This window comes from Sorex fumeus, unplaced genomic scaffold (assembly GCF_029834395.1).
Source record: "Sorex fumeus unplaced genomic scaffold, SorFum_2.1 ptg000042l, whole genome shotgun sequence".
NCBI classification, from domain to species: Eukaryota; Metazoa; Chordata; class Mammalia; order Eulipotyphla; family Soricidae; genus Sorex; species Sorex fumeus.
Genome location: NW_026606099.1, coordinates 725,819 through 749,513, shown reverse-complemented (window position 1 = coordinate 749,513; position 23,695 = coordinate 725,819). Strand labels below are relative to the sequence as shown.

At 48.3% G+C, this 23,695-nt stretch overlaps 2 protein-coding genes across 4 annotated transcripts; one reads left to right on the top strand and one right to left on the bottom strand.

Annotated features, from left to right (window-relative positions):
* Positions 1-385: 385 nt before the first annotated feature.
* On the top strand, positions 386-2,410 carry SPRYD4 (SPRY domain containing 4). Its single transcript, XM_056120062.1, has 2 exons — positions 386-497; positions 872-2,410. The coding sequence occupies exons 1-2, from the start codon at positions 413-415 to the stop codon at positions 1,408-1,410; spliced, it is 624 nt and encodes a 207-aa protein (XP_055976037.1). The 5' UTR covers positions 386-412; the 3' UTR covers positions 1,411-2,410.
* Positions 2,379-18,772, bottom strand: GLS2 (glutaminase 2). Of its 3 annotated transcripts, XM_056120060.1 has the most exons (19): positions 18,413-18,625; positions 18,170-18,266; positions 12,314-12,413; positions 11,751-11,872; positions 11,002-11,131; positions 10,391-10,470; positions 10,140-10,303; positions 9,866-9,924; positions 8,023-8,055; positions 7,305-7,363; positions 6,733-6,799; positions 6,538-6,588; positions 5,857-6,033; positions 4,231-4,362; positions 4,047-4,139; positions 3,852-3,913; positions 3,428-3,504; positions 3,149-3,212; positions 2,379-3,027 (listed from the first exon to the last, which is right to left on the bottom strand). In XM_056120060.1, the coding sequence occupies exons 1-19, from the start codon at positions 18,471-18,473 to the stop codon at positions 2,871-2,873; spliced, it is 1,785 nt and encodes a 594-aa protein (XP_055976035.1). In that variant the 5' UTR covers positions 18,474-18,625; the 3' UTR covers positions 2,379-2,870. The 3 variants fall into 3 exon arrangements, with proteins under 3 accessions (XP_055976035.1, XP_055976034.1, XP_055976036.1); XM_056120059.1 differs by lacking the exon at positions 18,170-18,266 and having other exon boundaries at positions 18,413-18,772; XM_056120061.1 differs by having other exon boundaries at positions 18,170-18,555.
* Positions 18,773-23,695: the final 4,923 nt, after the last annotated feature.

Here is a 23,695-nt window from a genome sequence, read left to right as displayed (position 1 = left end):
CCGACACCGCACGGCCTCCAGAGTACCGGCAGGAACTGATGACCCCCCCTCCAAAAAAAAAATTACAAAAGAAAAAAAAAAGAAAGCTTCGTGGCTGGAAGGCACAAGCGGGGAGGGTGCTTGCCTGGCGCACGCGGCCAAGCTGGGTTCGAGCCCGCCAGGCGTGACCCCCGAGCACCGGGCCAGGAGTCAGCCCCGAGGACTGCCGAGCGTGGCCCAGGAGGCGAACCCAGAGCTAAGGAACCCGCACCGCGGCAAGAACAGCCCGGACGCAATTCGCCAATAAGGCGCGCCCGCCCTGACGTCATCCGGACGCGCCGCTGCCCGTCGCGCACCACGTGCCGGAGGCGCCGGCTGGCGGGCGGCGCGGCTTGAGGGCGGGGGCGTGCCCCGTCCCTTCCGGTGTGGCAAGATGGCGCTGCCCTTTGCGCGGTCGCTGTGCCTGTGCCGCTCGGGAGCCAAACGCTTGGGGCTTACCACCCCGGAAGCCCGCAGAGGTAGGGATGGCGCCTTTCGTTCTCTTCTCCCTCCTGGCGGGTCCCTGGCCGTTCTGCCCCACGCCCTGTCGGAGAAAAAGGTCCAACCTCTAAGGGTCGTGTCCCTTCCCCCTTCGCCGTCAGTCTGGATTCCAAACTTGGGACAGCCGATGTTTTCTTTCAGTCCCGGTGCTTACCCCCCCGAGGCCTGCCCTGCAGAAATGCCATCACGGCGTGCGCGCGACCGTTTTGTTAGACCTCGTTTCGACACGAAACGTGCCTTTTTCTATGATCCCGGAGCTCCCCCCCGGTCCCCCCCCCCCGCATCTATATGACCCCTCCCCCCGCCCCCTCCCGCATCTCGTTATCATACAGTCTCTCTGCTGTGCCCGCAGGAATCAGCTTCAAACTGGAAGAAAAAACCGCCCACAGCAGCCTGGCCCTCTTCAAAAATGAAACAGGCGTCAAATACGGCATGGTGGGGTTGGACCCCACCAAGCTGGCCCAGAACGTGGAACGCTTCCGTGAGTGGGCAGTGGTGCTGGCAGACACGGCGGTCACCAGTGGCAGGCATTACTGGGAGGTGACAGTGAAGCGCTCCCAGCAGTTCCGGATAGGAGTGGCGGATGTGGACATGTCAAGAGAGAGCTGCATTGGTGTGGATGACCGCTCCTGGGTGTTCGCCTATAACCAGCGCAAGTGGCACTCCATGCTGGCCAATGAGAAAGCCCCAATTGAGGGGATTGGGCAGCCAGAGAAAGTGGGACTGCTGCTGGAATTTGAGGCCCAGAAGCTAAGCCTGGTGGACGTGAACCGGCTTATGGTGGTCCACACACTTCAGACAGAATTTCGGGGCCCGGTGGTACCTGCCTTTGCCCTCTGGGATGGAGAACTCGTGACCCACTCGGGTCTAGAGGTGCCTGAGGGCCTCTAGCTTGGGTAGCACTGGAGTCCCTGATCCCACTCTTGGCCAGCCTCTTGCTGTATTGAAAACCCTTTAACGTCGTCCCAAGCAACCTGTAGCTTCCTCAATTCAGCGTGCAATATCTGAAGTCATTTTCCTCTCACCTCTCCTGTGGCTGGGCACAAACACCCTGTCCCCTCCCCCACATGGCCAGTCTCTGAGCTACCACAACTGTACTTTTTCCCTGACTTGCTTCCTCTGCCTCCTTGTGCCCAGATCTTTCTTCTGTGTTCTTTTCAGTCTGGGGTCATACCTTTCAGCTTGGTTTACCTCTCCCTTTCTTTGCCCTTATCTCACTTGTTTTTGAAGCTCTACCAAATGTCCAGCGCAAATCGTTTCTATCTCTGGCTGGAGGAGCGGTGCAGTCCTTGAGTCGGCCCATTCTCTATTGCACAGTTTGGGATCTGGCTCCTCAGGAAGTGCTTTACTGTGTCAGAGTAAGAATAGAGCCATCCTTCCCTAGTACCTCAGTGACACACTCTTAGCCCCACAAGCTGCAGTATCCTCACACCTATCCCTTCGCCTTAACACCTCTGACACCTGGTCAGTCTGTTAACACTGGGCCAGTTACAACCATGACCAAGGGAGAAGAGACACTTGAGGGATAGTGAGGGTTTTCGTGGTAGAATTTTTGTTCTTGAGATGTTCCCACTTCATTTCTGCTACAGTTAGAACTTCCAGAGGGAAGAGGGAGGGGCTGAGGTCTTGCATAAAGCGTTCTTGGACCTGCCTCCACCCAAACCCTTGGCCCTGTTGGCAGCAGAGTACTTAACCAGAGACAGTATTTGGAGTAGAGGAGGACCGGGGGGATGAGTGAGCGTGTATGTAGAATATGTATTGTTTGAGCTCCGATCCTGTGGTTCTATCTTACTCTACACCTGTGTGAAGGTGATGCAGCTAGGTGGTACTAAGGAAAAAAATGACTGGGTTTAGCAAAGTAATTTGTATAATTAAAGTTTATTTGAACACAAAATACTTTCTCTGTCTATAAAATTGCTATTAGCAGTAGCACTTCCTGGCCAAGGGGATGGGGCAGCAGATCTCTCCAGAGGCCTAAAACCAGGCACAAAGAAAGCTACCTCCCCTCCTGCTAGATCGTAAGAAATCCTTCCCTCAGGATGGTTTCTTTAGGGAGAAGAGGGAGTCTGTGGGAAGACCTGGGGTGGTTTGAGTGGGCCAAGCCATTAGACTGTAGCTCGAAGCAGCTTCCGGGCTCCATAGGTAGCTCTCTACTGCAGGTGTCCACTGAGGCACTTCTCTATACTGTTTGCCAAGAGAATGGGGCATTTTTGCTCTCAAAGAAGCACTGGTCTAAGTCCGGTCCCCACTGAAGCAGTGCAGCGCTCCATAGCATGTTTGGTGGTGATAGGTTAAGTATGTGGCCAGCTCATGCTTTTTTCTTGAGCAGGGACTGTGCATGGCCCCCAGGCTCACACCATGCTCTCTAAGTTCTCTTTGGACAGGACCTCAGCTGCTGCCTCAGTCTGGGTCTCTGAGGGCGTGTAGGAGTCCTGGTAGTCTTGAAGCAGCTTTACCACCTCCACGTGGTTGAACTGCACAGCGTCGTCCAGAGGAATGTTGCCCCACCTGAAGGGAACAGTGGCTGAGACCAGGCAGAGACGACATGGAGAATGTCGCGGGTGCCTATGCCATGGTGGGGGCTGCAGGCCAGTGAAGATGCCCCCACTTAGAGCTTAATCCAACTCACCTGTCCTTGACAAAAGGATTCACTTTGCAGGCCTCAATCAGGAATTTAACAACATCCATGTGTCCTAGGGATACGGGCAGGAGGAAAATGAGGGTACAGCTCCTTGGCAGCTTGAGTCGAACCAAACGGGGGCGGGGGAGACCTTCCTCTTTTGTTCCCTTTAGCACTCATGAAAAGCCAATGGACAGAAAGTCATCTGGATAAAGAAGTTCTGCCCGGGGACATTTACAATGGGGTGTTCTCATGGTAGAGAGTGGGGGCAGAGACTCCCTCAGATACCTTCAGCTGCAGCGACATGCAGGGCTGTGCGAGAGTCATAGTCTTTCTGTTCCATGTCCATGGCTGACAAAGCAAACCTGAGGATGGTGGAAAGTAGCTGGCGTTACCCTAGTCACCAGAGGGTCACTGATGACCTTTCTGAAGTGGCTCAACACTGGACAGGTTCCAGAAAGAAGTCGAAGATTGATGGGCCCTGCACAACTGATTCTTGGGTGCCCAGAGGAGACTTATGCCCACATCCGAGAGATTGGAGTGTAATGTTTCTTCCTAACTGTGGTGGATGCCAGCAACTTGTTTGATGTTGGTAATTCAACTAACAAGGTTCTTACCCTCCTCCTAGGACTCTGCTCCTAATACCCAGGTTAACTGAAACAGTGGTGCCTGGATTTTCTTAGTAGTGAGAGACAGTGCATAATGGAAGTACCTTCTTAGAGCTGAGACATCTCCACTGTAGGCAGCGAACAATAGGTTCACCACAGACTTGTTCTGGAAAACAAATCATACCCACCTGAGATTAACTGTGACTTTGAACCCACCCGTTTCCAGCCAAGGGGACTGTGGAGGGGTACATGACAGTCTGTTCTGAAACATTTCCCGTGGCCACTGGGATTTTCCTTACTCGAACTTCTGCCCCTTCGCGCCGTGGGTCTAGTTTCCGAGTACAGTGCCTCAAGTTGTCATAGTTGTGGAAATTGAAGTGAGACACCAGCTTCTACAATTATAAGCCACAATGGTTGTTTACTTAGCTTTGCACTTAAAGGCTTTACTGAATCTGAACATATTAAATATCCAGAGTCACTCACCTGGCAGAAGTTGATGCCCCTGTGGCTGTTCCCCAGCTTGTCCAGTGGAGGTGACAGACACATCATTCCCATGACATTGGGAACCACTAGCAGGATGGCTCCAGACACAGCCGACTTGGCTGGCAGGCCCACCTAGGGGACAAAGTTCAAACGGGTTGAGGGGCTGGAGCGATAGTACAGTCAGTAGTGTACCAACCTGGGTTCGATCCCCAGTATCCCATATTGTCCCCAGAGCACCGCCAGGAATAACCACTGAGCATCGCTGGGTGTGGCCCAGATATCAAAAACAACCCCCTCAAACCCCCCCCCCCCCAAAAAAATCGCAAATCCTCAGGATAAGCTAGGTTAAGCGAAGTTGAGCCTGGAGTGATAGTATAGCAATCCAAAATATAGAATATAGCAATATAGCAATCCAAAACATGCCCACGCCAGATTTAATCCCCTGAGCAAGCCAAGGGGTAATTTTTTTTCAAATGAGATAGACCGTTACAAAGCTGTCCATGATTTGGTTTCAGTCATACAATCTTCCAACATCATCCTTCCACCAGTGTACATTTCACAGCACCAATGTCCCCGGTTTCCCCGCACCTCCTACTGCCAACACCCCCTCACCCTCACCCTCCCAGCCTGCCTCTATAGCAGACACTTAATCTCTGTCTGTCTCTCTGTCTCCCTCCCTCCTCACCCTTTTGGGCATTGTGGTTTGCAATACAGATACTGAAGTGACATCTATCCCTTTCCCTACTTTCAACACTCAATTCTGGTCCAGCACGATCATTTCCAACTATTATTTTCTTACTGTTCGCCCCTCCCTGCCCCCTCCCTCATGGTACATTCCGACTACTGACCAGTTCTCCTGGCTCCTGGTCCCTGTTTAAACCAGGAGTAATTTTTGAGTGCAGAGTCAGGAGTAAACCCTGAACGTTGCCAAGTGTGAGCAAAAACCAAAAAAGATGTTGAGTCAAGTGGTCTTCAACGCATATGCCACAGACCACCACCTGTGTGCAGGCAGACAGATGAGAACCACAGGGTGGTTCTGGCCCAAACTACTGTATGGCAAAGGTCAGTCCCAGCTCAGCCTTTCACTTGTTCATTAGCCTTTTCTTACCTGCTTCCCCCTGCAATGAATGACTTCAGGAGGGGGAATGTTTACGGAGATTTTTGTCTGATGCTGTGCCTGAGCTAAGACAGTCTCTCGCCTAACTTACTTTGTGGTGGTAGAAAAGAAACAAAACAGGTAAGCTGAGAAGCAGACAAACATTACAGAAAAAGGGAAAAAAGATAACTGGTGGTGAAACTGAAGGAAAGAAGGAAAAGAAGGACTGACAGAGGAAGATGGGCCCACTTGAGACAGGATGGATAGAGAAGCATCTTGGGGAGAAAGCTCTAAGCGGAGACAGAGGGAGTGAGGTGAAGGGGTGCAGAACAGCACACGAGCTGCAGCAGCCAGTTTGTGAGTCTGAAGGACCTGGTGTGTCTGACAGACTTTCCAGATGATTCTCTGCCTAATCATCTGGAAGTTGAGTGAGTGGACCAGCAGTGGGAACAAGTTCCCCTGTCCACCTTCAGAGCCTTTTGTGTCATCATCTCTTTGGGGCACTGGACTTGGGGCCTAGAAGCACTCACGTGGAAGGCAAACTGGCCTGAGAAGTCATACATGCCGCAGGAGTGCATGAGGCTGAGTGTGCTGCGCACGGCTTCGGCGCTCAGCACGCTCTCGCCTGTAATGGGGCAGATCCCACCGTTGGCCAGGGTGGCTGCCATGACACTGCCTGATTCGCAGGTGACTTCCACGGAGCACAGCTGTGGAGACAAGACAGAGGTGAAGGTGTGGTGTGGACCTGGACTTGGCGCTCTTAGGCATGCAGCAACATTCCTGGCATCTTCATTTAAACTTCAGTTTCTGTGTTTTTTTTTTAATTTTCTTTCAGTTTTGTTCATATTTTTCATTTCCCCTCTTGCTTCATTGTTGTTGATACTGTTGTGATGCTGGGCTCTTTGACAGGGGAGGAGGAATCGAACCTGGGTCCCCGGGTCGGCTGCACGGCAAAGCCTGGCAAGCTACCCATGATATATTCGATATGCCAAAAACAGTAACAATAAGTCTCACAATGGAAACGTTACTGGTGCCCTCTCTAGCAAATCCATGGACAATGGGAGGATAGTACTACTGTTGTGATGACTGGGGGCTGGATACACTTGGCCCCTGATGTTTCTGAAGGATACCAGGGATGTCCCTCTTGGGGGTCAGAGCCAGAAGGGCAATTCTGTCGTGTGCCCTTGGCCCTGAGCTCAGTGTTTGCTTACCTGGAAGTAGAGGTCGAGAGCTGCCATCATGTCCACTCCCTTCGGAAAGCACTGCCAGGAAGAAGAGGGGAGCGCTTGGCGTCTGAGGCCATCAGCCATCCCCATCACACTCGGGCTCCCAGTCAAAGGCCCCAACACGGACTGCCCTTCCACCAGCCACAGAACCTGGGGGATCTTATCAACCTTTCCAGTTACCTTCTTCTCCTTTAGATAATAGCCAATGGCATAATTCCGATCCCCTGTTTCCTTCTCTGACTGGAATCTGAAGAAAATATCCAATTTAGTACTTGATATTTTAGGGGTGGGTGTGAGAAATGGGGAGTGAAGGAGGAATATATTCCCTGAGAGAGACACACTATATCATACATGCCAACATAAATCAGTTCCCTTGTAAGTTCTCACAGTTTTACTACAGGAAATGTTTACTACAGGAAACCTTAACAAATACTAGGCATTGCTTTATTGTAAAGTGCAAAAACCAAATGAAAACCTAAGATGATCTAGTCATCTCCTCTAGAAAATCTGGTGAGGTTTTGTTTGGCTTTGAGAGGGCTGACAAGAAAAGGCCTAAGCACAGACCTTCTCATATGTAATAAGTAGAAGTGGATCAACTTCTTTTACAAAATGAACAAATGTCACTGAAGAGACTCAGGAAACTCCGAGGCCAAATCTCCCTTGGACTTGTTTCTTAGATTCATCCTATCATCACCTTCCATTACACAAACACACCACAAAGCATTCAGCCAATCCTCTGAACAGGGCCTTACGTGGCATTGCTGAAACCCATGTATTCATTCCCAGCCATTTTGTTCAGAAATTGCAAGACCTAGAAGAGAAGAAGGGGTGTGGGAGGCACCTTATGAGGGAGGACCCACACTAAGCACACAGTAGGCTGATAAACCATTCTGATATCTTTAGTGCATACACACAGGGGCTTTAGGAGCTTCCCAACACCACCCCCCCACCCCCCGCCCAACCCCTTTAATTTCGTTTTTGGGATGTACCTGGCAATGCTAAAGGATTACTCCTGGCTCTGTGTTTAGGGATAACTCCTGGTGGTGCTGGGGGCGTTAGGTTGCGGGGGGTGGGGTAGAGGGGAAGACATGAACACCATATGGAATCCCAGGGATTGGATCCGGGTTGACCGTGGGCAAGGTAAATGCCCTAACTGCTGTACTATCACTCTGGCCCCAGAAAGCGTTCCCTCACCTCTGGGAAGAAGTTTATTACAGTCTGGGATGCTATCAAAATGCGATAGAGCTATGCAAGCCATTGTTCTTGTTGTTGTTTGTTTTGGGGCCCATATCCAGTAGAACTCTATGGTTACTCCTGGCTCTGGGTTCAGGGATCATTTCTGACAGTTCTAGGGAACTATGTGGGATGGAGGGAATTAAAACCAGGGTTGACTGTGTGTAAGATAAGTGCCTTAACCCTTATGCAGGCCATGGAGAAAGCTGTCAGGGTTTGAGTAGCAGAAGAACTTACAAAGTCAAACTTCTCAGCTTTGTTACAGTCCATCTGCAGAGAGAATAAAGGAGCTATGTTAGTGTTCCAAGACCAGAAGGACGACAGGAGTGTCAGAAGAACCTAGTTGAGTTAAAGTGTTAGACTGGTTTTCCTAATGGGAATGAATATATTTAAGAGTGGACTTTTTTTTAAAGTAACTGGGATTGTTTTTATGCATACTTTGTGATCTTAAACACTTGCTACTGAGTCATTTTATTATAAAATTATTAATACAAATTAAAATACCATCAGAGCCTCTCCCATCCTGAATCTCAATCCCACTCCCATTCTCAATTCCAATCCTTATTCCTGACACCCACCTGTGTTTTCCTGACTCCATTGCTGTCACCAAACCCAACCCTATTCCCATCTCCATCCCCATTCCTTATATCCAGGCTGGAACCTTGCTCTCTCTTATCCCTGACTCCCATTACTCACTCTAACAGTAACAAATGTCAAGGCCATAGAGATAGTACATACGTGGGTAGAGCATTTGCTTTGCACACAGCTGACCTGGGTTCGATCCCTGGCACTCCTTATGTCCCCTGAGCCTCACCAGGAGTGATCCCCGAGCCAGGAGTAAGCCCTGACTACCACTGGATGTAGCCCAAAAACAGAGTACCATGTGTCCACTGTGTCACTGTCACTGTCCTCCCGTTGTTCATCGATTTGCCCGAGTGGGCCCAGCAACGTCTCCATCGTCAGGCTTTTTGTTACTGTGTTTGGCATATCGAATACCTCACGGGTAGCTTGCCAGGCTTTGCCATGTGGGCAAGATACTCTCGGTAGCTTGCCGGGCTCTCTGACAGGGGCGGAGGAATCGAACTCGGGTCGGCCATGTTGGCTTCATGCAAGGCAAATGCCCTACCTGCTGTGCTATCAGTCCATCCCATCCACCGTGTACATTATAATAATTATATCAATTTGTATTGATAATATCAATAACTGAATTATCAGATTAGGGTTAAGTCCATTAGGGCCTACTGGGCTAGGAATGGGATGAAGTGGATTTCAGAAAAAGGTCTGTAGCTATATCTACCCTAAATAAGGGGAGAGGCAGGGCCTGGTCATCCCACCCACCCCCACTTATGGTTTCCCGACTGTGTCAACTAGAGAGTCAACATCACAGGGACTCTGACACCTGGGTGCTTGGGGGAGGGTTCCTAACACCACCTTCCCCAGGAGTGCCTGTGATTGGCTTCAGAGCGTTTCTGCCCTCACTGTTCTCAAGCTCTTGCTCAAGCCCTGGGAGACCGACAGTTGATGGGCCAGCCCGACACCTTTGCTCAAGGCCAACTCACAGTTCCAGGTGACGTGAATAGCTGCCCTGGCCTGGCCATTCACCCTTCCTTCCTTGCGTCTCTCACCCAGAGTTGGCCAATCCGTGTTTGATTGCACTGTCCTCCCCCTGTGTGTAGAATTTGGCCCTTGATCCTAGGCAGGGGTCAGGATCAGCTCACTTCTCTAAAAGCCAGGGAACTCTAGGCTCCAGACTTATGATTGGAGGCAGGGTACCATTCCTTTCTGTGTTCATTTTGGGGTCACATCTGGAGGTGCTCAAAGCTCTTACTACAGCTTAGGGGGTGCTCCTAGCAATGCTTAAGGTACCATGAGGGGAGCAAAGCATGCACTGCAGCCCAATGAACTCTCTCTCCAGCCCCATATTCCTTTCATTAACATCCTCAGTATATGTGCTTCCTACTGTGCCTTTGTGGGGCCCCTCAAAGATACCACGGGATCTCAAGAGAGCTGGGAAGGTATAAGGAATAGGAACAAGAGGTTCTGAGAACAGTACCACCTAAAAGACGAGGGTAACACTCACCTTGATCAAGGAGCTCACAACAATGGCGCCAGCATTGACCATGGGGTTATGGGGGATGCCTGAGGAAATATAAGCCACCCAGAATCTTAGCCTCGGAGCCAAAACTTTCTTTATAGCCTACTCACTTGGCAGACTACACAAGAAAGCAAGCTTTGTTGGGGTTGATGGGATGACAGATTAATCAGGAAGGGGAGTGGAGCAAAAAAGGTTGGAGGAGTGGGCAATAAGGAGAAGGGGCAGTCTGAAGTCTGGTCTGAGTCCCAGGAGTGCTCACCTTCCTCATTGAGGGAGAGCTTATTGTACCGCAGGCCACTGGGCTCCTTGCCCACAAATTTGTGCACGTAGTCGGTGCCGAGGGTGCTTATGGAAATGGCGTAGGTGAGGGGCTTCACGCAGGACTGCAGGCAGAATGGGATCTTTGTGTGGCCCACAGAGTGCCTAGAGGCAGACAAGGGTCAACGACAGTGGTCAAGCCTTTGTTTTGCCCCTCTGCCATACCCCCCTTTCTCTCACCCAGAATCTCACCGCTGACCATCCACAGTGCACAGGGAGACACCCCACAGCTCTGGATTTGCCTTCGCCAGCTGAGGGATGTAGGCGGCCACCTGGTATGAGTGGGTCGAGAAAACAGACAGAGAGATGTGGATGTGGAGAGAAAAGAGAGACCGGTCTCAGAGTCAAGAGAATCTTTTCGATAAAACTACAAGTCTGTCTGCTGCAGGGCAATGTGGTTCCCTACTGCCTGGCATTCCCAGTATACGCCCCAGCCTTCCGTTCTAAGGCCTTATATTTCCATAGCCCCGCATCTGTAGGGGTGGCAGTAACACCCATGGAAGGTTTGAAAAAAGAAGGGGGTAATCCTGGGGTCACTTTGCCTTTTGGTTCTTTGGCTCCATTATTCTTACGGGATTCCTTCAGAGTTCAATCGAATCCTATGGGATTGTCCCCATTTAAAACAAACAAAAAAACTTACTCATTCCCTTGACTGCTCTAGAAATTACATGTATAGAAATACATAAAGTCCCCATTTTTAGAAGTTTTGCTATCCACTGGATTCCCAGCCCCAGGAAATCTGCAAGAAGCAAGGTCTATCTGGCCCAGATCCCTTGCCCCTCCCTTAGTCCCCTGGCCCTCACTTTGCCTCCAGTGAGCTCTCTGGCATCCTCAAAGATGCGATCCACATGGCCCGTGAACTCCTCAAAATCAGGAATGACAAACTTCTTTCGGAATGCCTGGGTCAGGAGCACAATGTTGCTGCTCACACACCTGGATCCCAGACACGATTGGGTTAGGGGGCTGGAGAGATGCAGCCGTGACTCACTCTAGCCGTGGACGTTAGGAATAAAGAAGGTGTGAGTGGTCAGTGGTCATGGGTTTGGGATCAATAGTTGTGTGACCATTGGCATGTCACCATATCATTCTGGGTCTTAGGTTTCTTTGCCTCTAACATGAGGGGTTGTAATGATGTTGAAAGGGATTCTAAGAAACAGCATTTGGGGATATGAGAAAAAAATAAATGCCTAAATAAGATGTATTTATAGTAGGCTATCTTTATATTTTAGAATCCAAAGTCATATAAAAATATTTACATATATCCCTATAGGTGTGAAATGCACAGGACATTATCTAGAAGAAGCCCATTAATCTGGTAACAGTGTTGACTTCTAGCGAAAGGGACTGGGATGGGGAGAGAAGGAATGGAGAACATGTAGTTCTATACTGTTTGAACTTTCATAATGAGTATTTATATATTCATGTACAACTTGTATGTTAAGTCATGAAATGAAGGTTGAACTAGCGAGGCCTCAAGATCACTCCCTGCTGTTAAAGTCTGCATTCAGGGCACAGATCTGAGAGTTGATGCCCTTGATTCTGGGGCCCTCACTTTTGGAAGAGTTCTCGGTCCAAGAGGCCACCACTGCTGGACTCTCGAACCATGTGGCGCATCTGGCTCAGGCAGTCCCGGAGCCGGGGATCTGACGTCTGTAGCCCGGTGGCCTTCAGTGCCTTTAGGAGAATGAGAAAGTCAGGTGAATTCCACTGCAAGGACAGTACCATGACCCTAATAATTTTCCCTAGCGAACAAAAATTAGTTCGACCTCTGTTATTATACTAGGTGAAATAAGTGGGTTTGGAAACTAAGGAGGGAACAGAGAGCTAACCTTTGAGTGCTAATCCTGGCTCTCTATCCTTTCTCATAAAAGCAATTGGTTTCTGAACCCCTTGGGTAAAAAGTCCCAAACCAAGAAGGTGGGTTGAGTTTGAAGGTTCCATCTTTCCAATCTGGTTGGGATGGGATTATTGCATAAGCCTAGATAGCTTCTATCATCTGTGTCCTTCATCTTCACATCGTGCCCATTGGCTGCCCTGAACATCTCCTACCTTCCCTTGCCCACTTTCCCAAGGTCCTGAATGGCTGATGCTCTGAACAGGTAGAAAGCAACTTACAGTAGTGAACTTGTGGATAGGGATTCGTTCCTGTCCCTCAGCAATAGTGTAGAAGAGCAGGTCTCCCAGGCGGGACAGCATGCCACTCTCTGATGCATCACTGTTTGGGGGCAGAGATAGGGGAGGAGGGTAGGAACCTGAGAACTGCTCTCTGTTCCTTCTCTTGGAACATGGGCTTACAAGTAGGTAGATATTCTCATTCACTCCTTGCCTCTTCCCTGAACAGTCTACTCTATAGTCTATCCTTATAATTCTAGCTCTTGACATCTGTCCTGAAAAGTTTAGTGTGTGTGTGGTGTGCTGAGATCGAACCCAGGGCCTCACACATGCAAGGCAAGTAAGCCCTTTTGCCACTAAGCTACAGCCCTGACCCAGTTCTGAAGAGTTCTAAATTTCACTTCCTAACCAACATTCAGATCTTTATTTCTAGCTGCCTTAACACACTTCCGTTTCTAGATGCTCCACAGGAACTTCAGACTCAACATGTCCAAACCCCAGGTCAGCTCACCTCCCTCCCTTTGCCACTGCCAGTGTTTCCCACTGAGGTTAATAGCATTGGTACTCACTGGGTGCCCAGCCGGAAGCATGGGATCATTTGAATAATTCCCATACCTTAATTATATCCACGTGCAGTTGGGTGAACAACACTGAATAAATTCACCTCTGAAACATCTCAAATTTGCCCTCTATTTTCCTTTCACCCCGTATTAGCATAATATAGTACTAAGAACCAAAGTTACTCCTTAATAAATGTGTAATCTTGATATGTATAGAAGGTCAAGTTATTTAATATTGCTGAACCTGCTTTCTCATCTGTAAAATGTGAGCAGTAATGTCTTTCACATGGGTGAGGTGAGGCTTAACTGAAATAATATTGGGTGAAAATCTGTCCTTCCTTAAAAAGTAGGTACTTGGTAAAATCATGCTTCTTTATTATAAGCTCCTTACTCTCTATATACCTAAAATATGCTAGCTACCTTCCTTAATCTAAAATTCAATCTCTAGGGTCGGAGCGATAGTACGGTAGGTAGGGCGTTTGCCTTGCACACGGCCAACCTGGGTTCGATCCCCAGTATCTTATATGGTCCCGAGCCCCACTGGGAATGAACCCAGAGCACAGAGTCAGGAGTAAGCACTGAGCATCGCAGGGTGTGGCCCCAAAACAAAACAAACAAAAACCTTGCTAAGATTTCTTTCTTTTCCTCCATCATGCCCCCACCCCTCTCTCCCCCAGTGCTCCAGTTACAGCTGGTAATTAGTAGCTCTCTAAATGGGCCAGGCATGGAATGACCACCTCCTCCTCCTTCTCCACATCCTCCTCCACCTGGCACAGTACTGCTTATCTGTCAATGTGCAGATCAAATGTTATGAACTCTGTAAAGGCACCCCTAAACCTTTAGATGTTGCTTCTGTGCTAGTATGGCATGACACCACCTCACTGACAGAAGAATCACCTTTGCTCCTGTTGGGTCTTTGTGTTTTACATATCTTTGTTTTCCTAGTACTGAGCAAAGTCTTAGGCTCATGTGGGTCTTCAATAAAGAATTCCCAAGTTAACAAGTTACATGGCTAGAAAGGCCCTTTCCCCAAAGTATCTCAGTGGCTTAAGCACCTAAAATTCAAGGTACCAAAGTCTTGAGAGTTCTCCAACAAATAGGTCAACAAATTAAAGAATGATTTTATCAGATCTGAAGCCCCTTAAAATGCTTCAACCCGGGGGCTGGAGTGATGGTACAGTGCGTAGGGCATTTGCCTTGCTGGTGGCCAAACAGGGTTTGATCCTTAGCATCCCACATGGACCCCCAAGCACCGCCAGAAGTGATCCTGAGTACAGAGCCAGGAGTAACCCCTGAGCATCTCATGGTGTGACCCCCCCCAAAAAAAGAAAATGCTTTAACCTAATAATTTGACTTCCAGGTATTCTACAGATTATATATATATATATATATATATATATATATATATATCATATTTATATTTGTTCTCTACCTTGTTAAAATGATTGAAAACTTAAAATCTTGGTTAGGTAAATTATGTATTCAGAAAATGGAATTTTATTCAGTGTTAAAAAAGAAATGACTATTGATATGGAATGATCTCCAAGATGTAATATGAACTAAAAAGAAGCAAGTTGTGGGGTCAGAGAGATAGTACAGCAGATAGTACAGCTGACCTGGGTTCGATCCTTGTCACCCCATCTGGTCCCCCAGGCCAGCTGGCAGTGATCCCTGAGTATATTGCCAGGAGTAACCCCTGAGCACCTCTGGTTTGGCCTCAAAACAACAAGAGCAAGTTATAGAGAAATGTTTATAATGTAAACTGTTATGTAAAAGGAAAAAATATCTATATTTACTCAAACACAAAGTATTTTTGGATGGATATATATATATATGAGGAATGAAATTCCTTTGTGAAGATGATATAGGTGGGCAAACGGTGGGAGGAATACCTTCTACTGTGCATAAGTCTGTATATTTTAACTTCTGAATCATAAAAATAAAAGAATATACAGCTATTGAGTCTGATATATGAGACTACTTTATTGAAGTGATGCTTTAGAAAATAAAAAGTAGGGGCCGGAGTTATAGTGCAGTGGGTTGGGCATTTGCCTTTCGCGCAGCTGACTCAGGTTGGATCCCTGGCGTCTCATCTCATATGGTCCCGTGAGCACAACCAGGAGTAACTGCTGAGTGCAGAGCCTGAGTACTGCTGGGTGTGACCCGAAAAGCAAAAAATAAAATAAAATGAAAAATTTTAAAATTAAATTAAATTAAAAATAACGCATTTATGGGGTTGGAGAGAGAGTACATGGGCTAAGGTGCTTGCTTTGCATGTGGCTAACCGTTTTAAATCCCTGGCACTACATATGGTTCCCCCAAGCACTGCCAAGAGTGACTCCTGAGCACAGAACCAGGAATAAGCCCTGAGCATCATTAAATGTGGCCTACCCACCCCAACAATCAAAAGAAAACAAAAAACAAAATTAAAAAAAATTTTTTTTTTTTTGCTTTTTGGGTCACATCAGGCAATGCACAGGGGTTACTCCTGGCTCTGCACTCAGGAGTTACTCCTGGCAGTGCTCAGGGGACCATATAGGATGCTGGGAATCAAACCCTGGTCGGCCGCGTGCAAGGCAGACGCCCTACACGCTGTCCTATCACTCCAGCCCCGAATTAAAGATATTCTTAAAGAGATGGGGATGTGGCTCAGTGGTACAGCATCTACCATCTAGGTGGAGACCTGGGTTTAATCCCTAGCACTGAAAAAGAGAAAGAGATCCCGAACACACACACAGAGACAGAGAGAGAGAGAGAGAGAGAGAGAGAGAGAGAGAGAGAGAGAGAGAGAGAGAGAGAACAGTGGATCTTTCTGCTGGCAGAGAATTGGAGGGTTAAAGTTAACTTACTTAGGAGTAACTCAAGAAGGAAGGTCTGTGGGAACACTGGAAGGAAAAATCTCTGAAGGCTAAGAGAGGAAATAATACTACAATACTGAATGTATCACAGCCTTAAAAACACTACATTAGGGGGCTGGAGCGATAGCACAGCGGGTAGTGTGTTTGCTTTGCACGCAGCCGACCCAGGTTCCATTCCCAGCATCCCATATGGTCCCCCGAGCACCGCCAGGAGTAATTCCTGAGTGCGTGAGCCAGAAATAACCCCTGTGCATCGCTGGGTGTGACCCAAAAAGCAAAAAAAAAAAAAAAAACCCAAACCAAAAAACACTACATTAACCCAGACATGTGTTAATCTACAACAGAATGTCAAGGTGGAGGGGCGAAGCGAAGTGCAGAATGATGTAATGGTATGATACCATCTGTACAAGAACAGAGAAAATGTTAGCATGCATCTGCTGAGAAACTCTCTCTCTAAGGTTATATACAAGGTATTAACGACAGATGTCTAGGGAGACTAAGCAATTGAATAGTAATTGAACAAATGCACAAGACTAGGTAGCAACCAAATTGAAATTGTTTAAATTATGATACTTCATACAATGAATTCAAAATGGCAAAATGGAAGCCATTAAAATAGCAGTGTCTGGGGGCTGGAGCGACAGCACAGTGTGTAGGGCATTTGTCTTGCACGCGGAAGACCCGGGTTTGATTCCCACCGTCCCATATGGTTCTCCGAGCACCGCCAATAGTAATTCCTGAGTGCAGAGCCAGGAGTAACCCCTGTGCATTGCCGGGTGTGACCCCCAAAAAAGCAAAAACAAAAAAAATAGCAGTATCACACACATTGAATGATCTTAGAAGCTATTCACAAATGGAAAAGCTAGGTTATCAAAGATTATGAATATGAAGGTTCTATTTTTGTTCAGTTATATAGTTACATATAGGTTTGAATATGACAGTATTAACTGATAACCTCTAATACTGGGACTTTTATTTTTTTTGCTTTTTGGGTCACACCCAGTGATGCATAAGGGTTACTCCTGGCTCTTCACTCAGGAATCACTCCTGGTGGTGCTCAGGGGACCATATGGGATGCTGGGAATCGAACCTGGGTCGGCTGCGTGCAAGGCAAATGCCTGCTATGCTATCTCTCCAGCCCCCTGGGATCTTTATTTTTTCTTAATACTCTATATGAGAAAGCTAAAGAATAAAAAAACAGCCTGAATCACAAAGCATTTTCCCTTTGCTGTGATTTTCTCCTCGACAACCCCCCCACCAGACCCCTACCCCTTACAGATCACACTCACAAAGCCCAATTCCCTCAACCCCCCAGCTCTATTGCCCAAAGGAACATTAGTCCAAGGAAGTTACCAGGGGGTTCCTTGAGTACAGCCATAGGCAGGAGGAACAAGATTTCTAAAACACTTTCATCACCTGACCTAACTGGGTAAAGGAAAAATGATTGTGTGTAAAACTCGTGTTCGCCATCCCCCAAAATGTGGGAGGATGAGGCAGATGAAATCTTTATTCCAGCACCGTTTCTCCCATGGTGATTACTTAGGATAGGAGAGAAAGGGCTTATTCCTGAAAGTTTAAATGCTCCTGAGTCTCCTGGAGAAGAGGTTTAATGGAAAATTACAGCACGATTATTAATCAGTGATCCCCTACTGGCCTGTTAGCTGTCATCCAGTGGTGGCGAGGTGGTGCTATTTGTCTGCGACTTTAACCACGGTGTGTGTGTATTTCTGAATGTCATCAGTAGATGCGAATGACGGGGTTGATGGTCTGTTTCCTGTTCCTGCTATAATAAAGCGGGGGCTACTTGGCTAGTTGTCTAGATTGGCTTCTGGGGAGGACAAAATGTCCTGCCCAGCTTCATATACCTCTCAGATAGAAGGTTCAGTCACTAAAGGTTCTGGGTGGTGGGGGAGAGAGATGCAGCCAAACCCAGTAAGCCCGGGGCCCGAGCAGCACAAATAACGGCTTGGACTGACCCTGGTTTGGGGAATCCGCGTCTTATTTTATTCTTCTTCTTTTTTCTTTTTAACCCTGTAAACATTTTCCTCATCCGACGACCAGTTGGCAAAACCGATCTGATTCTGCAGCCCTGGCTAACGCACACACCCCAACACAGAAGCAAACGCCACACCACGGAGCTGCGCACTAAGAATCCAGGCGCCTCACACAGTAAACGCCGGAGACACGCGCGCGCACACGCACACGCGCGCGCGCACACACACACACACACACACACACACACACAGACCCGCCACACTCAGAGACCCAACTACACCAGGACTCGAGTCAGAGGCCGCTCCAGACCCACGCGTGTCCGAAAACACACACGAGGGCCGGGGGAAAGGGCAGGGCAGGGGAGGGCAGCGCGCACACGGCCCGGCACTCAGACACGTGCACCCCGCCACGTCCCGCGCCCGCAGCGCTCCCCGCGAGGTACGCACCTTGGCCAGGCACCATCCCGAGGACCGACCTGCCCAAACGCCCTCCCGGGCGGACGGCACTTGACCGCCCGAGCGCGGCGGACCCACAGCCCCAAATCTAGAGGAAAAGGCATCGCAGGCGAGTGAGCGAGGAGAGGGGAGACGAGCTGCGCTCCCGGGGAGAGAGGGCGACTCGGGAGCTAGAGCGAGCGACAGTGGGAGTGGGGGCGAGCCGGTCCCCTGCCCCTGTCCCGCGAGCCTTACTGATCCGGATGCTGCGGCTGGTGGCTGCGCGGCGTCTCCCGGCCCCGCGCCGCGGCCTCATTGAGGTGGTGCCGGACGCCCCCGCCTAGAAGGGGGCTCCGGCTCAGGTGGCCCCAGCCTCCCCGCCGGCACTGACTGCGGGCCCCGCTCAGCGCCTTCTGCAGAGCCCTCATGGAGCGCATCCCCCAGCGCGCCGCTCGCGGGGCCGGAGAGCCCGGGGAGCCCGAGCCGAGCTGGAGGGAGGGCGGAGGAGTCGCGGGCGAGGCACGGCGGGGCAGCCGGCGCCGCGGGGTGATGAGCCTGGAAGCAGGAGAGGTGGGGCCGGGTGGGTGGGCTGGCCCCGGAGGAGGGGCCGACAGCCCCCGGGGTGAGGGTCACGCGCGGCTGCGCCCGTTTCCCACACACCGGGCGCGAGTGGGGGAACGGGGGGGGGGTGCCGGAGGGTGTCGAGAAAGGGGCGGTGACGCCCTCGAGATAGATAACGCTTCGGCCCAATCGCGGCGGGAGGAGCCTGGGGGGGCGGAGAAAGAGGCCGAGGTTACCCAATGGGAGCAAGGAGGCGGGCCACCTCCGAGCCCTGCGGATTCCTCCGCGCCGCGACCCCCTGCGCCTGGAGCGGCCACCCGACGCCCAGGGCGGGAAAGCTGAGGCGGCGTCGGCGGCCGTGAACCGCTCAGCACGCGGCCGCTTCGGAACGATGGACTTCGGGGGGACGGGAGAGCGGGACCTCTCCACATTCCGATAGGAGTGACCCCCGTTCAGAGTTCACTTAGTGGCCTTCGACGTTCCAAGGCCAGACCGGTGACCTTCCTAGTGCAGTGTAGCGGCGCAAAGCACGTCTAGTCAGGGCAGGGCCGGTGGCCGTGAGTGATCGACGCGGACCCTTAGGTACCCGCGCAACCCCCTGCCCCCCACGTGCCTGAAAGAGGCCCTGGACGCTTAGGACTCGAGGCAGTGACTTTAGGGCACTTTGGTTCTTGATTTGGGTGTGGGTGTGTGTGTGGGGGAGGCTGGAGCTGGATGCTCAGGGTTTACTCCTGGCTCTGTGCTCAGAGATTATTCCTGGCGGTGCTCGGTGGACCGTATGGGATGCCAGAGATTAAACCCAGGTCGGCCGTGTGCAAGGCAAGCATCCCTACCTGCTATACCATGGCTCCAGTTCCTGGTGCTTGTTTTATATTTATTTGGTAGCTATGTAGGATTTAGGTGGTGTATTTTATGCTATTTATTTAATTTTGGGAGATTTGGGGTCACACCGGGTATTGCTCAGGGTTTACTCCTGACTCTGTGCTCAGGTGTTACTCCCGGTGGTGCAGACAGGGGAACTATATGGGGTGCTCGAGATCCGACCCCTGTCAGCTGCCTTTCAAGGCAAGGGTCCAGTCCACTGTACTATCTCTTCAGCCACAGAAATACACACACACACACACACACACACACACTCACTCACATATGGCTTTTCATAATGGGACTGGGGTATCAAACATTTTAGTTTTATTTACTTAGACTTAATGATTTATTTTCTAATAGATGTGTGTGTGTGTGTATGTGTGTGTGTATCCAACTCAGGTTGACCATGTGGAAGGCAGGCGCCTTACCTGCTGTACTATCACTGGCCCCTCTAATAATGTTTTCTAAAAACCTTTTTAAAAATTGAATCACCGTGAATTACAAAGTTATAAAGATATTTATGACTGAATTTCAGGCATATATTGTTCCAATACCAATCCCCTTCATCAGTGCCCACTATCCTCCACCACTGTCCCCAGTTTTTCTCTCTCCCCCCCCCCACCCCCAGCCGTTGTCTGTGGCAGATACTTCCCCCCTCCTCCATTTCCTAGTGTTCCCTAGCCTAATTTATCCCCCTTACCCCTACCCCAATGCCAAGCTTCCTACTGAAGACCAGTTCTCATGCTCTTCGTTTCTGTTGCCATCAGGCATTTGATATTCCTCTACAATTTTTTTTTTAAATCCCACATATGGGAGAAAACATCCTGAGACTGTTCCTCTCCTTCTGACTGATTTCACTCAAATGATACTCTCCAGATCCATCCAAGTTGCAGCAAATTACATGACTTTATCTTTTCTTAAAACTGCATATTATTCCATAGTTATCCAGTCCTCTGTTCATGGGTAATTGGGTTGTTTCCATATTTTGGCTATTGCTTATGGTACTGCAGTGAACATAGGAGTACAGATGTCTTTTCTGATTTTTGCTTTTGGGCCCTTGGGGTATATTCCCAGGTGTGGAATTGCTGAGTCATATAGCTCAATTCCTAATTTTATTTTCTTTTTTTAATGTAGAAGTAATGCTTTTATTCAGCCATTGATTAAGCTGATTGAGCTGGGCATGAACTCCACAATTCTTAGCTTTTTGAGGAATATCCATATTGTCCTTCAAAAAGTCTGTACCATGGGCTGGTGCAATAGTACAACGGGTAGGGAGTTTACCTTGCATGTGGCTGACCTGGGTTAGATCTCCTGAATCCCATATGGTTTCCTGAGCACCACAAGGAGTAATTCCTGTGTGCAGAGCCAGGAGGAACCCCTGAGCATTGCCAGGGGTGACCAAAAAATTTTAAAAAAAAGTCAACATTTCTACTAAAAGTGAATGAGGGTCCCTTTTTCCCTTTTTCCCCACATCCTCATCATGTTTGCTGTTGTTCTTTCTGATGAGTGCCAATCTCTGGTGTGAAGTGATAACTCGTTGTTGTTTTGATTTCCATTTCTTTGATAATTTATATAGAGCATTTTTTCTTCTTTTCCTTTTCTTTTTTTTTGGTCACACCACCCATGAATTCAGGTCTGATGAATCTAGGTCTTTAATCCATTTTAATTTGACTTTTGTGCATGGCATTAGAAAGGTCTAGGTTCATTTTTTGGCATGTTGCTTACCAGTTTTTCCAACACCATTTGTTGAAGAGGCAGTCCTTGTCCACTTTACTTTTTTTTTTTCTCTTTTATCAAAGATTGGTTGACCATGTACCTGACTGTCTCTGGGTTTTCTATCCTATTCCATTGGTTTGAGGATCTGTTCTTATTCTGGTACCATACTGTTTTAATTACTACTATAGTACAGTTTGAAGTTGGGCAAACTGATACTTCCATCTTCTTTTCCCTGAGGATTGCTTTAGCTGTTCAGCAGTGTGTGTGGGGATTAGTGTTCCATATAAATTTCAGGAGTGTTTGATCTATATCTTTGAAAAATGTCATGGTATCCTTATAGGGAATGCATTGAAACTGTATAATGCTTTGGGGAGTATTGCCTTTTTTTTTCTTTTTTGGTCATACCCGGCAATGCACAGGGGTTCCTCCTGGCTCTGCGCTCAGGAATTACTCCTGGCGGTGCTCAGAGGACCAGATGGGATGCTGGGAATCGAACCCAGGTTGGCCGCGTGCAAGGCCTACCCGCTCTGCTATTGCTCCAACCCCAGTATTGCCTTTTTGACAGTGTTAATTGTCCTAATCCATGAACTCAAGATATGTTTTCATCCCAGGAATCACTCCCGGTGATACTTGGGGGATCATATGGGATGTAGGGGATTGAACCCGAGTCAACCCCATGTAAGGCAAATGCCCTACCTGGTGTACTATATCACTCTGGCAGTACTATTTTATTTCTTTACCTTCTTACGTTAGTTTTAAATTGTAGTTTAGGCAACATGTTTGCAATAGTGTTCTATTTATGATTTTGATACACACTCATGGTCTCACCACCAATAATCCTCCATGTTCTTAAATTATCCTCAGTGTTCTTAAATTATCTCCAGTCCACCTTTTCATTCCTTTACTCCTTCCCTCACCCCAGGTTTTATTTTTAAAACATTATATAAACCATTAATTGCTTTCACATTTTAAGCTGTTTTAATTGTTAGTCCCTGTATTCCTCATGGGCAGAAATTATATTCAAAAGGATAGGGGCATATTGATTGCATGCAGGAGGTCCTGGTTGGATCCCTAGCACTGCATGGTTCCCTGAGCACCACTGGGAGCAGCCCAAATTTTAAAAATAAATTTAAAGATGGAAGGAAAGAATATACAGAAAGAAACTTGAAGACTTCAGATAATTACAGAATGTTACCATTTGCAACTAGAACATTCACCTATAGCTTCACAATATCTAACATAGCATCTTTAGTAAGAAATCCTATAAATAGGGGCTGAAGAGATAGTACCGCAGGTAAGGTGCTTGCCTTGCATGCGACCGACCCGGGTTCCATCTCTGGCATCCCATACAATCCTCCGAGCACCACCAGTAGTAATTGCTGAGTGCAGAGTCAGGAGTAACGCCTGAGCAATGCCAGGTGTGATGCAAAAAAAAATTCCTATGAATAGTAGCAGTTATCCAGTATGTTTGGTGTGAAAACCACTTATCTATCTCTCCTTCTTACTGCACTTATAACTTAACTCCCCTTCCCCTTTTATTTTGCAGTGCCAGGATCAATTCCAGAGCTTCACATATGCAAGGCAAGTGTTCTGTTGCTGTACTATGTCCCCATCCCTTATTCCATTTAGAAGAGGATGAAACTAGAAATTCTTTGAATAACCTAGCTAATAAGTACCACAGACAGGAATCAGACTGTAGATCACAAGGTTCTCTCCGTCATCCTGCTCTTTCTCAAATGAACCATTGAACTCTTGCAAGAAGTGACCCATCCCTAACAGGGCACATTTTATGTGGAAACAATTTGATAAACCACTGAGAGTTGTCTGGAGGCAAGTTCTATCACAAAATAATTACTTTTTTCCCTTAACTCTATCCCCCTTTTCCCCCTTCCTTTCCCACTGCTGATGAAATGTTGATGAGGAATTACATGCTCATTTGCATGGGATTGGTGGGGTTTTGAGGGGATTTGTATTCTTTAATTGGGAATTCAGGCATACAATGTGGATGCTTTGGATAGGAGATGTTCTGTTTTGTTGCAGTATTTGTGATCCCAAACAGCACTGAGATCCTGCTAGGCACATAATGGAGAGCACTAGGGACCAACTCATAGTCTTAGCAATTGTTAGGCAGGCGTTTTCTACTTTTAGAGACCCACGATGCCATCCCTGAACCCTCCTATCCCTCCTTTATTGAATTAGCTTTGATAGTAATTAGTAATGCCTTCCTCATTCTCTCTGTGCTCTCTTTGATTATAGGAACAGATGGGTAGTGAAGAAAATTACCTGTAGAAGGAAAATTCTTGGCAGAAAGAACTAGTCCCCAGATGCACTTTGCACTGTGGATTGATTCTTCCACTCCAATATTGCTGCCTTTGCAAGAGAGTGGTGCATGAACAA